Below are 26,114 nucleotides of genomic sequence, written 5' to 3' on the forward strand. Positions count from 1 at the left end.
GCAATAAAAAAATTAAGAATGGGTGTGCCCCAGGGCATGTGGCCCAAAAGGGTCAAGGGAAGTGGGGCCACACAGACCCCTTCCTAAAATAACAACAACAAAAAACTAAGGGGCTTATTATATTACAATGGCATAACGATCACCACCGCCGGACCGGGGGTGGCGATTGTTACGCCATCGTACGGAGAATTACCTCCACCATATTATGATGGCGGGGTATCACGACGAACTGAAAGTCCGTCATCCGCTTTACAGCCGGCAGACAATCGTCACGATTGCCTGCGGGCGGAGCAGGGGCTCTAATATGGCACCGCCAGCCATATTTGGATGGCACGTTTTAAAGGCTGTCAGAGATTATGTTTAGGGCCCCGTTGCAGGCCCCCCTTGTGTCTGTGGAGGTGAGGTGCACGAAAAAATTAGATAGAAATAGAGGGAGGGGAGAAAAGGAGAGAAAGAAAATATATAAAAGTGTTATAATGTTTATGATGTAAGATCTCCCTAACACCCAGAAGGTCCCACAACAGTGGAGCGCTTTGTTCATCTGGTGCTAGACTGGCCGCCAGCCATAACAGTAAAATATATCGAGAAATGCATCACTATTGTTCAATATGAATTAAAGATGTGTTAAGTTAAAAAAGGCGGTCAGACAATGTGATTTCAGGATGAGAGTGTCTCACCACCTCAGAGTATTTTATTAGTTTTATGTGAAGTACTCTCTGTCCACTGTTGCACAGACTGGAGTGGGAATAGTACATTTTACCTCTCTGCAATCCAATGCTTTCCCTATTGTTGCACAGACAGGAGTGGGAATAGTAATGTGTACCCCTCCTGAGTTCAATGCTTTCCTGACTGTTGTACAAACTGGAGTAGGAATAGTACATTTTACCCTTTCAGAGTCCAATGCTTTCCCTACTTTGCATCGGTTGGAGTGGGAATAGTATAAGTAATATTCCTACAATGTTATAGTTTTGTTTATATTATTTAAATGCATATTATTATGATGTTTCAGTGTGTTTAATATTATATTATTTTGTATTTATTGTTGATAATATGTAATATATTTTTAGTAAAATGTAATTTTTTTGTATTGTTTACTTTTTATGTGCAATTAAATTAGTAAGTTGTTTAGACTTTTTTCCAGTTTATATTTAACAGGTATACATTTATTGTGTTTATATAGGTATATATTTGTTATATTTTTAAAGTTCACAAAAAATTAATAATTTGTAATATAAATTCGAATTATTATTTTAATAATAGTTTGAAATTATATATGTTTAAATAAACACACACATATATATTTGAATATTTTTAACAATAAAAGGCGGATTATGATGCCGTAGGAGGTCAAAGTCGAACCAACAGCATCATAATCTCCTGTTTGGATTAATTTCCAACTGACCCATTTTGATGGAATCGGTCGGAAATTAATCCAAACACCATTTCCGAATGGCTTATGACAGGCTCGAATCACAGCCTTTCTGTGGCAGCATTTCCAACAAACAAAGGCTGTGGGAATCTGTCCTTGGGGGCCCTCAGCAGGGCCCCATGGGTGCAAGGCCTCTAGATGGTGGCCTAGGGTGCACTTATGCTGCCCCGGTTGCTCCCTGCACCCAGAGGCAGGAACCTTGAGGTACCTGCCACTGGGTGCAGGGATGAACTGTACCTCTGCTCTTAACAATGAGAGCATGCATTCTATTCGGAATGCATGCTCCCATTGTAAAGAATAGGACTGAGTCCGAACCGTGTTCGGTTGCATCTTACATGCTGGTTTGGGACTGTCAACAGGAAGTCGGTCGGTCCCACTTCAAGATCGATGTCGGATGGACTAAGGTCCGTCCGACATCAAAATCGGTCCGTAAGTTAGCATTTTATATATAATTTGAAATTATTTAAACATGTATAATTTACATTATATTTCTGCTTAATGTTAATATATTTAGGGGCCTATTACAATGTCGGTCGGACGTTTTCCGACCCCCATTGTCAGTTTCAATTCCGCCTGGCTAATTATGTTTCAACTGGTCAGAATTGAAACTGGCCGGTCATTTTGGCTGGCTTCGATGGGCTCAAGGAGGCCATCAGCCAGTCGAAACCGGCTTGTAATCCTAAAGGGCCTTTCCGCCCTTGGTATTATGATGCATGGTTTCTGGCATGGTTTCCATGTCGGCCTGTCCGACTTGGAAACCATGTTTTAAAGCGTGTTTGGGGGCCCTAGCCCCCTTGTGTGTGCTGCTTCTGGTTGGGGTCCGAGGGGACTGACCTTGAGGTGCCTGCCACGAGGTGCAGGGATAAACAATACCCCTCCCATATACCTATGGGAGCATGTATTAAGGCCAGTTTACGGCCGTAATGCATGCTCTCATAGGGAATTTCGGAACGCGGCCGAACAATGTTCGGTCGCATCCCAATGAGGCGGGCGGGACCGCCAACCAGAGGTAGGTCGGTCCCATTTACTGTGCGCCCATCATAATTGTCCCCTTAATGTTTACTATGTTTAACTATGTTGATATTAAAAAAGTTATATTTTTGTGTTAGATGTTAGTGTATAATGGTATAAGATACCGATATTCTCGGGTTCAATATGTTTGACAAGATATTAATGTCCCAGGATGTATGTAGATTAGATATTTTTTCAGGAAACTAGTCCAAGGGTGTCTGCTTTACAAGGAGAATTGTTTTTGTGCAGGACGGTTTACCTTCCTGCACATAAAAATTTCTTGTAGCATTTTCCTTTTTTTATGTGTGCTGTAGAAAGATGAAATAATGAGGAGAAAAAATTATTTTTCTCCTGTTACGCCACCCTCTGGGAAGCGTAGCGATTTCACGCAATCTCAGGTGTACAAACCTTTGTAAATTCAGGATTGCATTAAATCCATGAGTGGATGCATGGAAACATCCATGTTCCACCCATGGAAAGCATCCCAGAATCAAATGTAATGCAATGCAAGCTGCTGCATTGTGTTACATTTTCTTACAAAGCTACACAAGGTGCCACAAATCTCCTCTTACGTGACTTTGTAAATATTTACTAGCATTTTGGGTCATGGATGTGCTGCAAAAGTGGTGCAACTGTGGGACAGATTACGATCAAGTCATTCAAGCATTCTGACCAAATCGGTTCCAGAAAGCTTGCCGGACAACTCAGATTGGGGGAGTCTGACTGAGCGATTTAGATGCATCCGGATGCTTCCGGATATGATTCGGTCGGATTCCCATTGAATTCAATGGGAGCCTGTGTTCTGAACGAAAACACAGGCTCCCTTTGAAGAAAGGGGTGGTGGGGAAAATTGTGCACCCTGTGACAGGCACCCCTTGGTGACTGCCACACTGTCCATGGTAGGAAAGGGGGTTCCTTGGGCACCTGGGTGAAGGATGGCCTGCTACGAACCCCTAAAGGCAGATTCCAACAGCTGTTTCATCTCAGGCAAACCGATTTAGAACAGCTGTCCGAATCGGTCCGTAATCGCTCGCTCAGAAACCATGTCCATAGAGCTGTACAAATCGGCTCCGAAAGGCTCAACCTGTACCAATGCCTTTTGGAACTGTTTCGGACAGCCCTAATGGTCATTCAGAACTGGGTATGATTCAGTCTGAAAACACAGTTCTGAGTCGGATTCGCTTTCCGAACGGGATCATAATCAGTCCCATGACGTAAAATGTTAGTAAATCTGGCCCACAGGATCGAGCAGAAACACATAGTTCACAATAATTTAATTAATGAAACAGAGGCATCACTTTCCTCTTCACAGGGATGTATTGTTTTTCCACTCCTTGAAGGAACATCTTTAAAAATAAAGATTGAGAGTCAGAGCTTGTTCGGCTTTGCAATAGCCAGCCTTTGTTGGAGCTGAAGCCCTGCTTCCTTCTCAAGAATGATTTGCAGTGCCTGAGAGTCTGAAGTAGGTCAAACAATAGGTCAGGAAGATAGCAGCCTCTATAGGGAGGTTGTTCACGCTCAGATGGCTGAGTGAGAGCTGTGCATGTCTCAAGATCCCTCTGGACTAGCTGGGGCCCCAGGACTGTCAGCTCTGTTCACGACTGTAGAGTTGAGGAGAGCTGGGAGGAGTTGATGCCTGAATAGGATAGACATACAAAAAGCTGTCAGGTGCTAGATACTCTGCTGTCCATACCATCAACATTGACCTGCCCAGGTGCTATTTCCTCTGTTCTCCATAAAATGTTGATAGGTCAGGAAGTGGAGTCAGAGAAGATTCGAGAGGACAGAGCAGTGGTCTTCTCCTTCCACGAGATACTCCTCAGGAAATCTGTTCCCCTCTTGCAGTGATTACTATGAATTCATACAACATGCTTTGGAACAAAAGCATGATTTTTTTTGTTTGAGACCCTGCTCTATTCCAGAGTTTCTCACAAAGATGACCACATGGTGGGTGGTATAAGTTATTTTTTTAACTTAGAGATAATCTTTGAAAATGGCTGCATTTTGAGAACTGCGGAGCACCACATGACTAATTGAGGATACGGGGTATATTTACAAGCCCATATCGCCACCACAACATCATTTTTAGTTACGTTATGGTGGCGATATGGGCTTTGTCTTATTTACAAAGCAGCTTTAAGCCACTTAACGTGGCTTAAACCCTGCCTTGTAAATAAGGCACCCTTTCACTCTGTACTTAGCGTGAAAGGGGAGGGCAATGGGTGTTGCGGTGGTTGTTCCATCACAACACCCATTGATTTTGATGATGCCCTCTATTTACAAAGGTGGCATAAATAGGAGGGTTCACTGACAGAATAGAATAGTGACACCTAAAATATCCCCATACCACAATATTGACTTATAAATATCAATGTAAAAAATATTGACACCCTATATTTATAATGGTAACTACAAAAATTTTGAGAAAAAAATATTGATGTAAAAAATATAGGTGTATCCTCCGATAGTCTTTACCTTGGTGGTACACAAGCACTGATCTTGATACGGGAAATACTGGAGTCAGTCAGGTGAGTAGAAACAGTGTTTGAATGCTGATAAAAATACGGACTTGAAAATCAAACACATCATGGCAGGAAATAATCCTGTCTGAATCTCTTCCTCGCGCCGTCCTTTTTGCAACATTGACTTCACCTAAATAGGGGGCCGATTAGGATGGTGGACGGACTTTGTCCGTCCGCCATCCTGTCGTGGGAAATGGACCGTCTGCCATAAGGGCGGAGGTCCAGCGCGTCGAATTAGGATGCACCCGCCACAGTGGCGGGTGCATCCCGCATTTTTAACATTGCGGCGGGCGGTGCTAAAAGCACCGCCCGCCACAATGCTAAAAATGCATGTTGTGCGTTTCAAAGCACAACATGACAGGCACCGCGTGGTGCCTGCCATGTTGTACTTTGAAACGCAGGGGGGCACCATAGGTACCGCCATGTGAACCCCCACCCCCCTTCATCCTGGTGGTCCTCACCGGGCCCCCAAAGCAAAGACCGTATGCCCTACCGTATACCGTAAAGGCATAGGACCATAGGCATCGTAATATGGTTGGCGGTGCTCGCAGACACCGTCACCATCTGTACGCACTTTTTCCGCCGGTCGCAAAGGCGACCGGCGGAAATGCGGCGGACGGTCTTCCCGTCTGCCGCGGACCCCCCACCCATCCTAATGTGGCGGGGGGTCATTTGAGTGAGGATGGCCGGTGGATTGCCCCCGCCGGGCCGGCAGAGGCTACCGCCAGCCCGCTGGGGGCAATCCGTCCGCCATACTAATCGGCCCCAGGGTTAGGTGCGCGAGTGGATCAGGCTCCTCCGTTACTATGCACAAAATGTTCCCACGTTACTGGAGCCCAAGATCCTGCAGAGCGGCCTCACAAGGAATGGGCACGGGGCAGCTCATCAATACATCACTGTAGATATGGATATATATAAAATTAAATAATAAATATTGAATATATTAAATAAACTTAAAAAAATAGATGTAATATACATTTTAACAAATATAACAAATTAATTAAAAAAAGTTAAACACATATATAATAATGAATATATATATATAATATTTACCTTAAAAAATTAATAAACTATTAATTATAATTTTTTTATAATTTTAAAATTAAATAACAATTTACAAAAATATATATATACCAATAACATAAAATCTAATAAAAAAATTATATTATAAATTAAAACATTATACCAAAATCTTTAAACATACATTTCCTGTTCCAGTCAGTGCAACAGAAGGGTAAGTGTTAGATAGCGGAGGGGTAAAAATTACTATTCCCACTCTGGTGAGTACAACAGTAGGGAAAGTGTTGGATATCGGAGGGGAAAGAATTACTATTCCCACTCCAATAATTGTAAGAGAAGGGAAAATGATGGAAAGCAGGAGGGGTAAAAATGACTATTCCCACTCCAATAAGTGCAACAGTAGGGAAATTGTTAGATAGTGGAGGGGTAAAAATTACGATTCCCATGCCAGTCAGTGCAACAGTAGGGAAAGTTTTGGATAGCGGAGGGGTAAAAATTACTATTCCTCCCCAGCGAGTGCAACAGTAGGGAAAGTGTTGGAGAGCGGAAGTGTTTAAATTACTATTCTCACACCAGTGAGTGCAACAGTAGGGAAAGTGTTGGATAGGGAAGGTTTAAAATGTACTATTCCCACTCCAGTCAGTGCAACAGTAGGGAAAGTGTTGGATAGCAAAGTGGTAAAAATTACTATTCCCCCTACAGTGAGTGCAACAATAGGGAAAGTGTTGGAAAGCAGAGGGGACAAAATTACTTTTCGCATTCCAATAAGTGTAAGAGTAGGGAAAGTGTTGGATATCGGAGGGGTAAAAATTACTATTCCCACTCCAATGGGTGCAACAGTAGGGAAAGTGTTGGATAGCGGAGGGGTAACAATTACTATTCTCACTCCATGGACTGCAACAGTAGGGAAAGTGTTGGATAGTGGAGGGATAAAATGTACTATTCCCACTCCAGGCAGTGCAACAGTAGGGAAAGTGTTGGATTGCGGATGTGTAACAATTAACACTCCAGTCCGTTCAAAATTAAAAACTAACAAAATATCAACAACAACAAAAATTCAACAAACAATTTAATATTTTTTTTAATAAAAACATATTATAATGTTAAATACATACACATATTATATTTAATAAGAGAAAACATTATTTTCGAACAAATAAATATTTTTAATTAGAACATATTTAGAAAAAAAAAATCATTACATCAATGTCTTTTTTATTTTCTGCCCCATAACACCACACAATTCACAACCCACATCTACATTTAAAAAAATGTACTTCCATAGTTAACATAATTATTTATCAATTAAAGAAATATTAATTAAAAAACTAATTAACACATACAAACACATACAAATTAATTAACTTCCCAAACTTTACCCCTATAATCCCCACAACCCACAGCTAAAATTTAACTATCAACAAATTAATTACACAATTAAAATGTATTTTTAATTTAAAAACTAATAGCATTGACAACTAATTATAAAGTAACTAAAATTGATTTACTCCCCACCTTTTACCCCTATAAAACCAAAACCCACGCACAAAAAATAAACAATTACCCTAATTAATTATCAATTCATTAATTATTAATTACTCAAACAAAAACTACTTTCCACCATTTATCCCTATAAATCCCACAACCCACACCTAAAATTAATTACAAAATGTACATATTTAATTTTCAATTCATTAATTAAGATTAATTAACAACTAAATATTAATTAATTAAACTTAGAATACTTCCAACCCTTTACCCCTATAAACCCTACAACCCACACATAAAATTAATTACACAAGTTCCATAATTTTCAGTTAATTAATTCATATCAATTAACAACTAATTATTAATATATCGTTTTCAATTAATTATTTAATTAATTAATATCAATTAACAACTAATTATTAAATAATTTTAAAGAAATTACTTCCCACCCTTTACCCCTATAAACTCCACAGCCCGCACATATGAAATTTACACAATTACCATAATAATCATCTTTTATTTAATTAATATTAATTAACCAATTAATAATTAATTAATAATAAAGTACTTCCTACAATTAACACTATAAAATCTCAATTAAATAAAGATTAATAAATACAAACTAATCATTCATTTCTTATAATTAAATTACTTACCACCCTATTCCCCTATAAACCCACAACCCACTACAGAACTGAAAAAACGAAATGTAATTAAAATAAAATTGATAACTACAAAAAATGTAACACGTACAAAACATAAACAGTACTTATACAAAAAAATACATCACAAACATTTAAAATATATACTAAAATACACAACACTAAATAAACAATCAATATTTTAAACAACTATATTTTTGTAAACGATATTAATGGCTTCTATCTTTTTAGAAACGATATTCTTTACCTTAAAATCGACATTCTTGACCACAATATTCTTGCTGTCGATATTTCTGTGTCATGATATTTAAAACTCGATATTTGTACTTCGACATTTGTAACTCAATATTTTGTCTGAATACCAATGGCAGGCAGCGCCAAAATTAAGACAAGGGAAAACCTGATCTTAAACAGGTGAAATGAGGAGAAATGCTTTATTTCTCCTCATTTTTTGCTGTTTCTATTTGTGCTGCATTGTGCAGCACACATAGAAACAGGAAAACACAATTGATTGTTTATGTGCAGGAAAGTGTCTCTTCCTACACATAAAAGTTACAAATCACCATTTAAAGGAGCCCTTCCTGCACATAAACAATCTTCCCCTCAATGCAGACACCCTTTCACTACGGTGCAAGTGTTCCTGCGTTGGCGCTATGCTGCTCAATTTAGCGCCAGCACATGGGAAAACATAGTGCAGCATCATATTGTTGTATATATGGTGCAGCCCAGCGTTTCTGAAGTAGCAGAGTGTGGCGTTGCCAAGGAGGCTAACATGGCGCTCCGCCACCTTGTTCCGAGTTGCCATTTTATCACCCTTTTCACAGTGAGAACCCATCATGAAAAGGGTGGCAGAAAGGCAACAAAGGCCCCCTGCCAATTCGGGCCTGTTGGCACTACAGGATTTGCCCCCCCCCCCCATTCCTGCACGGTGTGGTATCTATGTCACACCATGGAGGAAGGTACAGTCGGCTCTCTGAGAGAGGCTGTCTGGCTGGTAGGCTCTTTTTTTTTTTTAAGTTTGAAAAGCTTTATTGAATAAATAAAGACAATGTAAAACATCAGTACAACTGCAAAAAGATAAAATACAGTATAAAAAGAAATAAAATTAAGCCTTGTGTGTATAAATAAAAACCTCAAAGAGGTAAAGAATATACCAAGGGAAAATGCTTTTATAACTTTTAAAATTTTGGGGAGGGAAAAGAAAGAAGAAGAAGGAAAAGAGAGAGAGGGGAAGGAGGAAAGGGAGGGGAAAGAAACATCAATAGTAGAGCAATAATAAAGCTATTACATAATATAATTATATTAATAGTATATAAAAAAAAAAAAAAAAACATCTTATAGCAGACAAATGAATATAAAGCTAAATGGCACATCTGGATAGGTATTCTGTTAAAGGGGACCATAATAAATCTGGTTTAATCAGAAGGGAGGTAGAAGAGGCATATGTACGATCTAATCTATGGTGATGACAAATTAAATTCCACCATGCAGCGTATTCGACATTCTTGGTATCTTTCCAATTGGTAGTAATGATTTGAAAAGCAATAGCAATACATAAGTCTATGAATTTGCAAGTAAAAGGTGGGACATCCCAGACTGGAGCTAAACCACCCAAAAAAATCAGAGAAATATCAAAGGGTATATTATTAGATAAAATTTTGTTCAGGGAAGACCAAATACGTGACCATAACAGTTGTACTTTAGGGCATAAAAAGAACATATGTTTAAAATCACTTGTAATACAGGAACAGGACCAACATTTTTTGGAATTTATTAGTTTAAATTTAAAAAGATCACAAGGAGTGTAAAACAATCTATTGTAAAAATAGTATAGGGTCTGCGTGGTACTAGCGGAGCGGGAAGTTGAATGGAGTTTAGACCAAATAGAATCCCAGGTGGACTCGAGGAAGGTTTGGCCAAGGTCTAATTCCCAAGAAAGTTCAAGTTTTGTTTTGGATCTCACTAAAGGTGAGGGAGAAAGTAATTTATAAATGGATGAGGCTTTGAGGGGAATGTGAAAATTAGGAGGGGAGGATAAGAGAGGAGGAGTGCAAGAAGTGGGTGCATCTTGTATGATAGTGGAGTGTAGAGAAGGAATAAGTGTGAGAAACTGTGAAGAGAATTTATTGGAGATACCAAAAGAATCACAAAGTATCTGAAAAGTCACTAGAGAATTGTTAAGAAGAAGATGACGATAAGTAAGGATTCCTTTATCAATCCATTCCTTCCAAAAAAGGGCACGGTTACGAAATTTAAGAGATTTATTGTACCACAATGGGGTATTTAAGTGAAGAGTAGAGGATGAGGAAAAGGAGCGGAAAAGAGTAACTACAAGGGCTTTTGAATGTTTGAAAATAGGTGAAGAGAATTTTGAAGGTGGCTGTGTAAGGTTAGAAGCGGAGAGAAGAGAGAAGGGGGAGATTTGTGCTGATTCTAAAGAGCTCCAGGATGTGATATGCGGCGAAGGAGAGTCAAGTAAAGAAGACCAGATTTGCTTAAGGGAAAATGCAGAATGAAAGCGTGAAATGTTTGGAAAGTTGACACCACCGAGATGTTTAGGTTGTTGAAGACGGGATAAAGCAACTCTGGCTTTACGATTATTCCATAGAAATTTAGAGAAGAGACTGTTGATGGACTTAAAGAAGAAATGAGGAAGGGGAATGGGAAGCATAGAGCGATAGAAATTCACAATGGGAAGGAGCATCATTTTAATAGTAGAGAGACGACCCCACCAAGAGAGAAAAAGAGGAGACCAGCGATTAATAAGTGAAGAGAGTTTTTTAAGAATGTCGGAATGATTGGTTCTAACAGTCTTTCTAGTGGAGTTGGCATAAAGAACACCAAGACATTTGATATGGCTAGAGGTCCATTGGAAACCAGAACCATGAAACATATGTGGGAGACAAAATTTATTGAGAGGGAGAACTTCTGTTTTGTCGATGTTCAATTTATATCCAGAAACAGAGGAATAGTCGTGTAGCAGAGAAAAAAAAGCTGGAATCACCTGCCTGACCAGGAAAAAACGTCTGATCTGGCAGACGGTCTTACCAAAGGTTTTGCGGTCCCACAGTGAACATCATTTGCACCGTCCGCTGTAACTCGTAATTAGGACTGTGGGCTGCAATTATGAATGCCCAGGATGGTAGTAGGGACCCAGTAAATACTGTCACTTTTTGGATCTGGTAAATACCTCCTATTCTAAGCTTTTACAGAACATGCAGAATTCTGTGCTTACTGCTCTAGATTCAGCTCACTTCCACAAGGATATCTGTTACAATATAGCAATTGAGATATCGACATGTATAAATATTGCATTCACTATATTGACTACCACCATTTCATGAAAGCACGTACATAGAGGGAACAAAAGACTGAACACCACATCTCTTTAGCATGATGATATAGTGGTAGTTGATACTATGGATTCAATATTGTTGCAGGTAGAAATTTTGACCACAATATTCTAAACCGTTACTCCACTCTTGTGAATTACCGGTCATTTCCCCTCTATTTCCCCCCAGTATACTTCTGCATGTTTGACCTGCCAACATGAATCTGGGGAAAATCACAATATTTATTGCACGGGAAATAGGGAGATCTCTGCAGAACTCAAAATTATTATCCCTCCACATAGAAGAAACATAGGAGGTCATTACGATGGCGTGCGGACTAGAGTCTGCCTGCCATCACAGCGGTAACTGGGACTGCCCATGTGTAAGGCGGTGGTTTCGCACAATGGTTTACGATGCAGCCACCACCATCCAGCAGCCACTGCAATGCTAAACAGCCATTTTGTGCATTTCCCTGCACGACGTGGCAGGCAACACGCGGTGCCTGCCACTTAGTGCAGGGAAATGTATGGGAGTACCATGGGTACACCCCAATTGCACACCCCCAACACAAGGGGGGACCTCAACGGGCCCCTGAAGCCAATCCCCGCCAGCCTTTTCATGGTGGTTTCACCGCCATGGAAAGGCTGGCTGAGCCAGCATTGTAATTTGGCAGACGGTGCCTGATAGGCACTGCCACAATTTAAAACATGCAGGCCAGTCTGCCAGGCAATATGAAACAGTTGCAGGCGGTCTTTACGACTGCCACGGTACCAGAACGATCCCCCCCGCTATCGTAATATGGCAGGGGAAATCACCCCCATAGTTTTGGGTTTGTGAAAGAGGAGTAATTTTGCCCCATACTTAATTATTTAAAATCGGGGCCTTAGTTGGATGTTGTATTTGGTCTAGATTGAATATCTAGAATACTGTACTTAACAGCTTTGTTTACCTTGAGCGGCGGGTCTTTATGGAAACCTGCTATTACTCAGACATTTTTATTTGCTAATTGACAGTAATTCTTTGCAAATAAATACAGATTTAATAACACTGTTGAGATCTGCGACTCATATCGATTTTTATATTTATCATTCACATCGTCCTGAGTTCCCTTTGAAATGCAACCTGCCTATAGTCATTGTTTATGCCGAAACATTTACATACACCAAAGTAAAGTGTCACAAAAAATGAGCAAGGGGTAGAATTTACAATAAGCAGCCCAGATCTTCTTCAGTTTCTGTCTTTCTTAATATAAAATAATAGAGTAATCAAAAGCCAACTGCATTCTACTACATTTAAAACCTTGGACTTCATTCACAAAATGTTTCATGCATATATGTATCACTCAGGTGATTTGTATGTGAAATTGGAATTTAAGATCCAAAATCAGGATGAGCAGAAATTTCTGAATGTGAATTCTACTTACTAATTGGGAAGATCGAGAAGTATGGTGATTTCTTCCCAAAGTCATATAATTGTGGGCATTCACAGCCCAATGTTTTTGTTCACCCAACTTGCTACATGTTTTTACCCTACTGCGAAAAAAGTACAAATGCATATTTCTGCCTTCAGATTTCCAAACTGTGAACAATATGAAGGGATACATGTGAGACAGTAGGAGCATACATGGAATACATTTTCATGCACACGCTTGGGATATTGTGTCTATCCCTAAAAGTCAGATAGCCATCGAAATCACAGGAAGAAAACCTATGAAGAGTAGATTTCCTACTTTTATCCATGGATAATGTGGGCCGTAGATATTCTAATTTCTATTTTAGTATTGTTATACTTTCCCATCACTCACTAATGCAGAATGCCCAAACTCACATATGTGTGAGTCACAAAAAAAGAGAGATACACTCTAGCCTACTTGTCATTTAAAAGCTATGCAATGGACTAGAACACATGCCATCACCACACATGAATAGCTTGCAAAGTACCATGGTGTCTTTAATAACAGGAGAACTCCAGCCTTCGTATCCTTCCGGGGTGTGCTCCTTGTTTCCATAACAACAATCAAAGCACAGCTTCACGTCATACCCATAGTTGAGCAGCATCCTTAACATAACTTCATCCTTGAGGGTGTACTGCAGGGCTGAGGGAAAGTGCAAGGTGTTAACGCGGCAGAAGTAGTTCACATTGGCCCCATGGAGAAGCAGCATATTTACTAACTCATAATTGTCCATTCTCAAGGCCACTTGAAGGCAGTTGACAGGATCCTGGTTGGGCAGAGCTCCAGCATCCAGAAGCAGTTTAGCCGAGTAAGTGTCTCCATTTGCAACAGCAAAATACAAAGCCGACCTTCTCTGATCATCATATCCTTTGCGAACTCGAGGGTGCAGCATGAAATTGACATCAAAGTTGGATTTAAGGAGGAGCTCGAGACACTGAGGATGTCCTCCTGCCGCAGCCGAGTGAACTGGGCTAATCCCACTTCTCTTAATGGCATCAAAATCAGTCACTGGGATCAGTGTCTTCAGCGCTCTGAGAGAAGACAAAGGAAAACAATGTTTGTCACAGGGTTTGTGCTGTATACAAAATTGACCTCCACAACAATTTGCTAAAAATCATCCTTTAATTCAAAAGCTATCCAGCACTCATTAGGCTTGCTGTATTTGTTAGGATTCCCTAAGCACAGTGGTAAACTACTGTAGTGGTCTACAAATACAGCATTTCCAACGGGTTGTAAGCGAAGGTTAGCAAATTCCAAAGTATTTCACAAGGCTTGCATATAAAGATTTGGAGCTGGACAGGCAGGTGCAATATCGTTCAGCAGGTCACAGAGTATCCTGACTCAACGATAACGCACCAAATTGCATCTACGGCAGTCCCTAGGTGACCAAGAATGGCACGAACTGGTAGACCTCCTTGTCAGTCACTATACTGGAAATGATCAGTCCCTAGAAGGGATATAGGTTGCAATGTGGGAGAGGACAAATATGGAGGTGGGGTTGGTCTAATGGCTCATCTCATCCCAATTCACTAACTCTGCATACGAAATTTGTTTTAACATTTCATCTTCACTGTCCTGCAAATTATTTTATTGCAGAAGTGTTACATCCAAGTTTAGTTTCAAAATGTGACCGAATGTTTTTCTTCTCTTGATAAGATTGCTTAGCCCATTGGCATTCCAAGTTACTATGTGCATCACTATGTCACTTAATACATGTATATAAAATGCCACTGATTAACATGATTTTGCAGGGGCCATCACAATTCTATTCATAATGCTTGAATATGTCAAGGGCAGCCACCATTAGTAGCCACAGTCTAAGCTCTGCACCTCATCGGACAGCCTACAATTAAGCTGTAGCTATAGCTATATTGCTTGACAGCTTATGCTTGTTCTGGCCAGATATCCCTTTATTACAATTGTTGCTCCCTCCCCTGTACCTTTGTCTTCATCTTACAGATACACTTTCTTTCTTCTCGATCCCTACCTGTGCCCAACACTACCTGTTTCTCTTTGGCACCATGAATGCATGACTCCCTCTCATATAGAATTTATAGAATTGAGTTGTTTTGTATCTAGGTATGCACAACGTAAATGACACATGAATATATATATATATATATATATATATATATATATATATATATATATATATATATATATATATATATATATATATATATATATATATATGTTTTATTTTTCCAGTGAATTCAAAAATATTTATAATTTCTTGGTATTTCTTTTCTTTTTAAAATGCTTTTTTGGCTGTTGGGTCACTGTGGGACCCCAGGACCAACTTTATGGGGTCAGGGTATTCCTACCCTGCGCCCTTTTATTTATTTTTGTACGTTTTTGTTGGACTCTTTCGAACCTGAGTCCCAAGATGGCTACCAACACTTCCTGATTAGATTGTAGGCAGCAAATCAGATCTCAGCATTTACCTGCACGACCTTGTTATCTTTCCGTGAAATCGTCGCAGCCACAGATATCACTAACTTTATTTACCTGACAAGGTATCGACCGGTTGCTTAGCGCCCCACGCTTTTTCAGCAGAACTGCTGTTTTTAAACTGCCCTTAATCTATTTGCTTTACCTTTTGTGATATCCCCTGTTTTTAAACTTACGATTCTCTGCCCCATGACTTGCATTCTAATTGGTGACCCACCGCTGCTTTGAGCGGGTCCGGTTCCCGGGGTTGGGGTTACTTTACAGCCGCCATCTTGGAGTGGAGTGGCTGGCTGACCAGGCGCCATCACCTGCGTGCGCTCTAGTGCGCAGGAGCTAGTGAGACACCTACTTAAGGCGAGCTGCTCCTGGGTTTATTCCTGACAAGGTATCGACTGGTTGCTTAGCGCCCCGCGCTTTTTCAGCAGAACTGCTGTTTTTAAACTGCCCTTAATCTATTTGCTTTACCTTTTGTGATTATCCCCTGTTTTTAAACTTACGATTCTCTGCCCCATGACTTGCATTCTAATTGGTGACCCACCGCTGCTTTGAGCGGGTCCGGTTCCCGGGGTTGGGGTTATTTTACAGCCGCCATCTTGGAGTGGAGTGGCTGGCTGACCAGGCGCCATCAACTGCGTGCGCTCTAGTGCGCAGGAGCTAGTGGGACACCTACTTAAGGCGAGCTGCTCCTTGGTTTATTCCTGACAAGGTATCGACCGGTTGCTTAGCGCCCGGGCTTTTTCAGCAGAACTGCTGTTTTTAAACTGCCCTTAATCTATTTGCTTTACCTTTTGTGATTATCCCTTGTTTTTAAACTGACGATTCTCTGCCCCATGACTTGCATTCTAATTGCTGACCCACCGCTGCTTTGAGCGGGTCCGGTTCCCGGGGTTGGGGTTATTTTACAGCCGCCATCTTGGAGTGGAGTGGCTGGCTGACCAGGCGCCATCACCTGCGTGCGCTCTAGTGCGCAGGAGCTAGTGGGACACCTACTTAAGGCGAGCTGCTCCTGGGTTTATTCCTGACAAGGTATCGACCGGTTGCTTAGTGCCCCACGCTTTTTCAGCAGAACTGCTGTTTTTAAACTGCCCTTAATATATTTGCTTTACCTTTTGTGATTATCCCCTGTTTTTAAACTTACGATTCTCTGCCCCATGACTTGCATTCTAATTGGTGACCCACCGCTGCTTTGAGCGGGTCCGGTTCCCGGGGTTGGGGTTATTTTACAGCCGCCATCTTGGAGTGGAGTGGCTGGCTGACCAGGCGCCATCACCTGCGTGCGCTCTAGTGCGCAGGAGCTAGTGGGACACCTACTTAATGCTCCCCGCCTAGCGCAGCGGGATCGCGCAGCGGGTGCGCCTTCGTGTAGCCTGAGTCGTGCCAGAGTCCTGCCCGTCTGCGCCCGTCCGCGTTCGGACGAGTTGGACAGGGCTGGACTCTGCCCATTGCTTTTGTGGTGGGGGCGATGTTTAGTTACACTAGGGACGCTCTTGTATCCATCAGACAGCGTCTGTTGAGATGCGATGCGGCTCGGGTGAGTCCCTTGTGTGGCCCTTTCCAGTGTGCCGGTGGCAGCTGGTCGGTCGGTGCCTCTACTCTTCCACGCTGCATGGGTGAGGACTCTCTTTCTGGAAGTAGTTGTCCCCGGCGTGAGCTAAGTGTCTGGAACCTGAACATTAGGTCGCTGGTGAAACATTATCAAGATATTCATGACCTTATTGAGGCCAATCCACCGGATATCTTCTGTTTAACTGAGACCTGGCTCCAGGAGGATGACACAGCGATTCTTAATTTGGCCTTCCCTCCCGAGTACTCGGTTTATACGCTTAATCGCGCCACTCGAGGTGGGGGAATAGCGATTGCTGTAAGATCGTGCTACCCCTGCGATTGGAGAGGTCTAAAAATCGCAGGTTGTGAAAGTGCCTCGTTTAAGATTTCCATCACCCCCCACTTCTCTTTTTCGGGCGTGCTGATTTATCGCCCTCCAGGCAGCGATGTGGCATTCAGGGAGGCTCTTCCTGATGCCATTAGCACACTGGCTGTAGGATGTGCTAATTTCTCTATTCTGGGGGATCTGAATCTCCATTTTGACAATCCGACCGCACCTGCTGTGAGCAGCATTTTGGCTGATTTGGAGGCCTTTCAACTGTTTCAACTGATTACGTCCCCCTCACATGTAGGTGGTCACATTTTGGATCCTTTCCTCACGAATCTTGCAGAGGCAAGGGTTTTAATTCCATCTCCCTTGGCCTGGATGGATCATTTTTTAGTGACGATCCAGTGCCCAATGCACGAGCACCCTCACAAACCTACAGTCCGAGTTGTACCCAAACGTCACTGGAATAAATTAAAATTGGAGGTTTTTCATTGCCTTTTGTCTGAGGACCCGTTGGGCCCGGTAGATACTGTGGAAACAGGTTATGACCGCTTTTGCGAATGGGTAACCCGGGCTCTTGATTCCCTCATTCCGGTGACCCTGAGCAAATGCAGATCTAGGGACCCCAGCCCCTGGTATGATGGATCTTTGCGTGCGCTGAAAAGCATGTGTAGATGTGCTGAGAGAGAATGGCGAAAAACCTATGACACCAGCAAAAAAGCCCTGTATCTGGTCACCATTAAATCTTATCACCGTGCTGTTTGTAGAGCCCGTGCGGCATTTTATGCTCTTGAGTTCCGCAACAGCATGAATCCATCCAAAACCATCTTCAAGGCTCTTAAAGATCTGATGGCAAAAAAGGCCTCTGTGAATGTAACATCTTCTACATCACACTGTGAAACTCTGGCGGCCTTTTTTCTAGGAAAAGTTGAAGCCATCTATCAAGCCTTTCCCTTGGCAAGGCCACATGGCGGAGGGCCTTCCAGCCCCCCAGTGCAGGATGTTTTACATTCTCTTCCCAGCCTTCCACCTGAAAGCTTCAAGAAACTTGCTCAGCAAGTTAAGTCTGGGTCTCCGGTAGATCCTTTGAGACCGGCCTTGCTTAGAGATCCGGCATTTTTCGATCTTTTGCCGATCTGTTCCTTGATTAACATCTCGCTTGCATCTGGGGTGGTTCCTGCCAAGTGGAAGCAGGCAGTGGTTATGCCCATCCTGAAGAAGCCGTCTCTTGACGCTCATAAACCCGAGAACTATCGACCAATATCGCTTCTTCCGTGGCCGGCAAAAGTTGCGGAGGCGCATGTCAATATTGCTCTCACAGACCATCTTATGCGGGCCAACATTCTGGATGCCACGCAGAACGGTTTCCGTGCTGGGCACAGCACGGAGACGGCTCTCCTCTTTATGGTGGAACACCTGCGCACTGTGCTTGATTCGGGTCAAACGGCGGCGCTCGTTTTATTAGATCTTAGCGCCGCCTTTGACACCGTCTTGCACAGGATTCTTCTGCAACGCCTGGAGGAAGCTGGCGTCGTCGGTTCCGCTCTTCAGTGGTTCCGCTCTTTTCTTGCCGAACGATCTTTTTGCGTGGCCGTCCCGCCCCACCAGTCAAAATTCTACCCTCTGGATCTTGGGGTCCCTCAGGGATCTTCGCTGAGTCCCACATTATTCAATCTATACGTGAGGCCGCTGGCTGATGTCGTCAAGCAGTGGGGCATGACCATGGTGTCATACGCTGACGACACTCAGCTGGTGGTCACGCTCAGCGGGGATTCTTGTTTAGATGCCCCAAGATTCCAGAGTGGACTCCGGGCGGTCGCCAGCTGGATGAACTCCAACTGTCTCCAGCTGAACGCAAAAAAAAAGGAAATCATGATTGTCGGCAAGCAAGCGGAGCTATGGGGCGATATGTGGTGGCCCTCTGAGCTTGGTCCCACCCCGACTCCGGTTTGGGAGATAAAAAATCTCAGGGTGTGGTTAGATCCGGCCCTCAGCTTTGTCTGCCACACTAAGAGAACTGCTGCCTGCTGTTTTGGAATCCTGCGTGGCCTAAGACCTGTGCTAAAAAATGTTGACGCCTCGACTAGGCAGCTTGTGGTGCAGGCGACAGTGATCTCTCGGCTTGACTATGCCAGCTCCCTCTTGGTAGGGATAAATCAGGCCGAAGTCACTCGCCTGCAACGTGTGCAGAACGCCGCCGCTAGAGCGGTGGTGGGTTTACCCAGGTTTTGCTCTGCTGCCAACACTCTGCGCTCTCTCCATTGGCTGCCGATTAAGCAGAGGATTCAATTTAAAGTGCTTTGTTTGTCCTATAGGATACTTAAGGGCTCCTCGGCGCAGATCCTTCTGAACCTCTTATCTCCTTATGTGCCGGCTCGCTCTCTACGTTCGTCGGATCTTGCACTCGCAGTAGTCCCCCGGTTTAAGCTTAGCCGTGCTGGTGGCCGCTCATTCCGAGTTCGGGCTGCGGCGTTGTGGAACTCCCTCCCCTTAAAGATCCGTGTTCTTGACGATCTTTCCTCATTTCGTAAGGCTGTTAAGACTTTTTTATTTCCTTAATCTCTGTACCGCTAGTCTATCACCTTCTTTAGCCTTGTTATGTTGTTACCTTGTCTGGTGCCAGGACGCTCCTTCGCTGGAGCAGCTGTGCGCCTAATAAATAACCATAACATAACATAACATAACATTTGCTTATATTTCCCAGCAACTTCTGAACAGATTCACTCCAAATAACTGAAAGTGTGAGCTGCTTAACAAAATCTAGCATTTTGCCAAATTTGGTTTAAGTCCATTCAGTGGTTTAGGATGTATGCGTGTTGAGCGGTCCTTTTGGAATTAACATTGCAAACGCACCATTTTGACCCCATTTTTCTCAGCTCCTGCTTCATGAATTGCCCAAAAATGTTCCATGTGCAACAACATTTACCACAGCACCTTTTTTTGGAACATTTTGTGAAGAGTCGTGTAATAGAGCCAAAGATATCGGGAAGTCAAAAAACGCTTATCCTATGGAAACATGGTCCTAACTATAACTACCTATTAGAAAAACCAACAGTTACAGGGACATTATAGTTAGGCTCATATTTTACCTGTACAAAACCACAGAAATTCAGCTGTTATAGTTACATGAGCTAACTATAACTTACGCCCCGCAATTCACTGCTTATGACCTCACATACTACATCACTCATGACACGGTCAGTGAAATCACTGATGACACACAGAAACTGAAGTGGGCATTCTTGCTGTTTGCTGCTTGCTCCTGTCACCCAGCTTCATACTCTGGTGGGAGTTTAAGCCCAGAGTCTTCACCTCCACACACCGGTTCGTTTCCCCGAGACGCCTTGGGGTTGCCATCCACCCTGGTGGGACTACGAGTCCCAGGGTGCACCAAGGGTCACAGCCGTCCAGCTTCCGCAGGTGAGGGGGAGGTGCTTCCATCATGCTACATAGCGCAGCCTCTCCCCCGCGGCGGGCCCGTCCTTGCCCGTCATCGCTCGTAGGAGGCTGGGCCCCCCCTGATATTGTGCCTTTGGAGGTGTCAAGTCTTAATCCATTCCTCTGAAGGTACTGTTTACACCATTATTCTTAATACTGCTTAACAGTTGCATATTTCTGCAAAAAAACAAAGAGGAACTTTTGAGAAAGCTTAGCTACATCTCCATTGACATTCTCTGGACCTTGTGCTTTGTGCCTACAGTCTCTGGGGATATTATATAGTGCTGTGTTACGTTGTTGACTCAATTACCCTGTTATAAATATGTACATTTGTTCATCAGTTGTAGCAATGGGGAAGCAGAAAGGGATTGAACCTGGGTAGGGAGGTGCTAGGAAAAAGTGATTAAAAAAACAGACCTTGGCAACTGCAAAAAGTGATGAGAGAGAAGGGTGGATTGGTGAGAAAATACTAGATCGTATAGAGAATATCATCACTTATTGTGAGGAATTGCTGTCACCACCCGCCCCTGCTCCTAGTCCGCTGCCAGCTGGAATTCCCCATGCTAAATCCCTTCTTGCCACTGCTGGTTATGGAAACATCCCAAATGTATTTAAACTTGCTTCTAAGAAATCTAAATCGTCTGCGGCTGCAGTTGCAGATGAGCATAACATGGTTACACCCAGTGTGCTGGATATGGATGGTCCTTCCTGCCCAACAGCCAATAGCGTATTGGAAGAGTTCCCACTGTGCAATCGTTTTGCTGCGCCTGCTGAGGATTCATATATAGATGTGCATCATGTTGTCCCCACTCACGCACCCATCTTGCCCACAATCACAAGCCCAGACATTGTGCAGGAAGTGGGAGGTGTGAGTAGTGGTAGTACACCTTTGATCTCTGACCTCGTGGTCGAAATAGCATAATTAAAAAATAGTATAGAGGTCCTAAGCTCCTAGGCCTCAAACTTTATCAAAGAATAGATAACAACAATGAATTATATCCAATGCCAGCAGTCCTACTAAGTGCTCTTTCCACTCAGGCTGGTCCTGTTGAGAGGCAGAATGCTTTAATTGAGAACCAAAATGGGGAAACCATTAGTGCCCTACATAGGCAATATAGACTATCTGAAGTGCAAGGCAAGGGAAAAGTGGTTGCAACACTGGACAAGGTAGCACTTAGTACATTTTCAAAATTAGCTTCCCATACTCCCAGCAGGGCATTCACATACCATAAAGCCCCTGAGTCACCACCGGTAACACAGGTACTCAACCATAAACAAGGTATTCTCCCACCAATTCCAATTTTTCTGACTAATGTTCCTCAAGCTGGTCCCATCTGCCTTAGATACGAGAGCGGATATGGCCTAAAAAATAAAGCCATACATTGGCTGAGACACACCAGGGGGTGCAGATCCATAATAAGGGAGGACATCTTCTGTGCCAAGAGGTGCATTGTGGCTCACAGCTCATTGGATGCAATTGAACTAACATTAACTTCCAACCAACTAGTGCACAATCTAACTGCCTTAGAAGCAAGATCTCATTCCAACGCAGCAACAAAGATTAGACTGAGGCTGACTGTCCCCACCGACCCAAATACACAGTAAAAGATTTCTTCGAAGGACTGAAATTACAGGTCCAAGGTCAGTCGATGAAAAGTTCTAAATCAGGTCCCGGAGAGTACTCCCGCCATATTCAAACATCATAAGTAACTAACTTATGATGTTTGAACATGGCGTAACTAACTTATGATGTTTGAACATGACTCAAGGGTGTTTTAACTCCCAGGATCCTAATTTTAACTGCCTTCTTAAAGTTTTTATCTAGATCTTTTTAAACTGTGGTTATAGTTAGTCATTATCGCACTCGCACTTTATTCCTGTTTTATCCTTTTTACTTGATTTTACACACTTGGAAATGTTGCATCTTAGCGATCTCCTCTGTGTTTACAAATCTCATTACGTGATACTCGATTATTAGAACCTGGGCCTAGATGTAGGTAAATCTCATTTAACGATTCACAAATACCGAATTTTACCGATTCGGTATTCATGATTCGGTAAATGAGATGTAGGTAATTATTCGGTAATTACAGAATCGGTATTTGTCATTGATTCCTATGGGCCTTGAAGCCCATAGGAATCATTGGCAGATACCGATTCGGTAATTACTGAATCGGTAAAAATACCGATTTCACAAGGGGGACAGGTTGTCACTTTGACACCCTGTTGCACCCCTGTTTCTGGCTTGTGTGCCATGTGGCACACAGACATGCCCTAAGATGTGCATGTACACTGGAATTCGTTATTTACCATGGAATTGTATTCCATGGTAAATAACGAATCGGTAAGGACCTGTGGCACTGATTACAGTGCCACCTACATATTGATTTACAGAATCGGTATATTTACCGATTCGGTATTTTGCAGACTCTGTAAATTTACGGAATCGGTAAATATACCGATTCTGTAAATAAATCGTCCCCTACATTTCAGAACCCAAATACCGGTCGGTAACGGCAGAAATCGGCCTTCCTTCATCTGGCCCTTGGTGTATTAAATATCTACTTTTACTTGTGTTAACTATATCATGGGTTCCACTGCTAAGGAAGAATATGTGCATATCTTTTATGGTTTTACAACCGAAATAAAGATGAAATTGATTAATGAGATCTCAAATGACAACACTGATGACATCATCCAGTGAGTGTGTATTCTAAGAATTAATCAGTGTTAAACATATATACTAAGCTACTACACAAGTTTAATTAGTATACTAGAACTACTAATGAGTGATAATACTTTTAACATATAATATGTGAGAGGCTGTGTGTATGCGTGTGTGAGTGGGTGTCTGAGTGGCTACATGGGTGTGTGAGTGGCTGTATTATTGTATAAGTGGGTGTGTGAATAGCTGTTTGGGTGAGTGAGCGGCTGTGTGAGTGGCTGTATGGTTGAGTGGGTGGGGGTGTCAGTGGCTATATGGGCTAGTGAGTGGGTGTCTGAATGGGAGTGAGTGACCGGGTGTGTAAGTGTGCTGCAAAGGGGAGTGAGTGGCTCTTTGAGGGGGAGTTTGGTTAAGTGAGTTGGTGTTCGAGTGACTGTATTGGGGAGTATGTGTCTGTGTGAATGGCAGTATGGGTGAGTGAGCAAATGTAGGAGTACTTGTATGATGTGTTTATGGATAGTAGGTGACTGTGTGAGTGAGTGTGTGATTGGTTGTGATTGGTTGTATATGTAAGTGAGTGGCTGTTGAAAGGCTGTTTGGGTGAGTGGGTGTGTGAGAGGCTGTATAGGTGAATAAGTGGGCGTGTTGTAGCTGTATGAGTGAGTGTTTGGCTGTGTGAGTGGCTGCATGGTTGAGTGACTATTTGTATGAGTCACTCCATGAGTGAGTGAATATTTGAGTGTCTGAATAAGTGAGCGAGTGGGTATATCAGTTGCTCTATGGATGAGTAAGTGGATGTAGGAGTACTTGTATGGGTATGAAACTGGTTGGCTGAGTATCTAAGTTTACGTATTGGGAGGTTGTATGGGGTGTGAGTGGATGGGTGAGTGGTTCTGCGGATTATGTCATCAGTGATGTCATTTGAGATGTCATCAGTGATGTCACTGACCATGTCATGTGTAATGCAATATGTGAGGTCATAAGAAGTGCATTTCCGGGGCATAAGTAATAGTAGCTCAGGTAACTATAACTGCTGAATTTCTATGGTTTTGTATGAGTGAAATCTGAGCCTAACTATAACGTCACTGTAACCTTTGTTTTTTCAAGTCAATTTCTATGTTCCTTTAACTAGTACTCGAGTTTGCAGAGTGGAGGAGATAGGGGGTGGGGCCTCCAACCAGCTCTCAGGAATTCTGCTGTATGGGACTTACTGGAGGTACCAGGAGGGCTTCTTGGCCACCAAGGTCCCTCAGCATCCAAGAGGACTTCATCCCCCAACCAGTAATACGCCAGTAGGTGCATTTGCAGAGTGGTGGAGAAAGGGGATAGGGCTTCCGCCTAGCTCTCATCAATCCTGCAGTGTGGGTAACGGAGGTAACAAGAGGGATTCCTGGCCCCCAAGGACCCTCAGCATCCAAGGAGACTTCATACCCCAACCAGTAGTGCACGAGGCAGCGTGTTTGCAGAATGGAAGAGAAAGGGAGTGATACCTCCAATGACCTCTCGGCAAACCCGCTGTGTGGGACTTACTGGATGTAACAGGAGGGGTATTTGCCCCCTAGGACCTTCAGAAGTCAAGGGGACTTCATACCCTAACTAGTAGTGCATCAGGAAGTGTGTATGCAGAGTGGTGGTGACTTACTGGCCAACTTTTTAAAACTTTTATTAGTGGAGGTGGGCCATGTGGCCCTCATTCCCACAGCCAATGATAGCCATAGGGACCTCATCCCCTGTGGCCTACATGTAATAGTGGAGGGGGTCACACGCCCCTCCTCCCAGGCTGCTTTAAGCCCCAGGGACTCCATCCCATGGGGGGTGGCCTTTTTTAGATTGTTTTTTTGAAGGGAGGGGTCCGCATGGCCTCCCTCCATGGGCTGATTTCAGCACCAGGAGCCTGTACCCTGTGCCCTGGCCATGTATGCTAGATGTCCCCATTTTTAGCTTGCACAGACTTATTTTGGCACCAGAGACCCCGTACCCCAGGGTCCAGCCATGTATGCTGGGTGTCTCCATTTTTTCTGGGACTCGGTTCAAGCTGAGTCCCAAGATGGCTGCCAACACTTCCTGGTTTGAAGTGTTGGTAGCCGATCAGATCTCAGCACAATACTGGGAGGGGTAGCGGACCCTCCCTGTCTCACAATATACAATTGAAAAAATCTTAAAATAACTCTGCAACTACTGAATGGATTTGCACCAATTTACAAAAAGGTCACTTTCTGGACCAACAGCTACCTCTCTGCAAATTTAGCGTAATTCCGTTCAGCAGTTCAGACTGTAGCCATGTCTAAAGTTGCTATGCAAATTAACATGGGGAAAATATATTTTGGGCCCTCTATTTTCCCGGCCCCCGCTTAACGGATCACCCCAAAACTTTCAAGACAGCAGCTGAAGTGAGTGGCGATAAACTAGTTTTGAAAATTTCACGAGGGTTCATCGAACAAAACAACAGTTATTGGCAAATGAAAAAACACTCTTCCGATGGAAACTACATCCTAACTATAACTACCTACTGGCAATCTCCAATAGGTAATATATACATATATATGTATATATACATAACTTAGGTTACAGAGACGCTATAGTAGGCTCAGGTTTCACTCGTACAAAACAAGAAAAATTCAGCAGTTATATTTAGCTGAGCTAACTACAACTCACGCCCCTGCAATTCACTGCTTATGACCTCACATATGACATCACTCATGACATGGTCAGTGACATCACTGATGAAATCACTGCTGACATCTCAAATGACATCATTCATGACATCATC

The 26,114-nt window shown here is 42.9% G+C and overlaps 1 protein-coding gene across 1 annotated transcript in view; it reads right to left on the reverse strand.

Moving 5' to 3' along the window:
• LOC144821290 (dynein axonemal heavy chain 12-like) overlaps positions 1-26,114 on the reverse strand; it is a 228,960-nt gene that overhangs the window by 63,857 nt on the left and 138,989 nt on the right. Inside the window, exon 7 of the mRNA XM_078678155.1 lies at positions 13,405-13,948. Coding sequence (XP_078534281.1) covers positions 13,405-13,948 — 544 coding nt within the window. The remainder of the gene's footprint in view (positions 1-13,404; positions 13,949-26,114) is intronic.

Source organism: Lissotriton helveticus, chromosome 2_2 (assembly GCF_964261635.1).
Source record: "Lissotriton helveticus chromosome 2_2, aLisHel1.1, whole genome shotgun sequence".
Classification (NCBI taxonomy): Eukaryota; Metazoa; Chordata; class Amphibia; order Caudata; family Salamandridae; genus Lissotriton; species Lissotriton helveticus.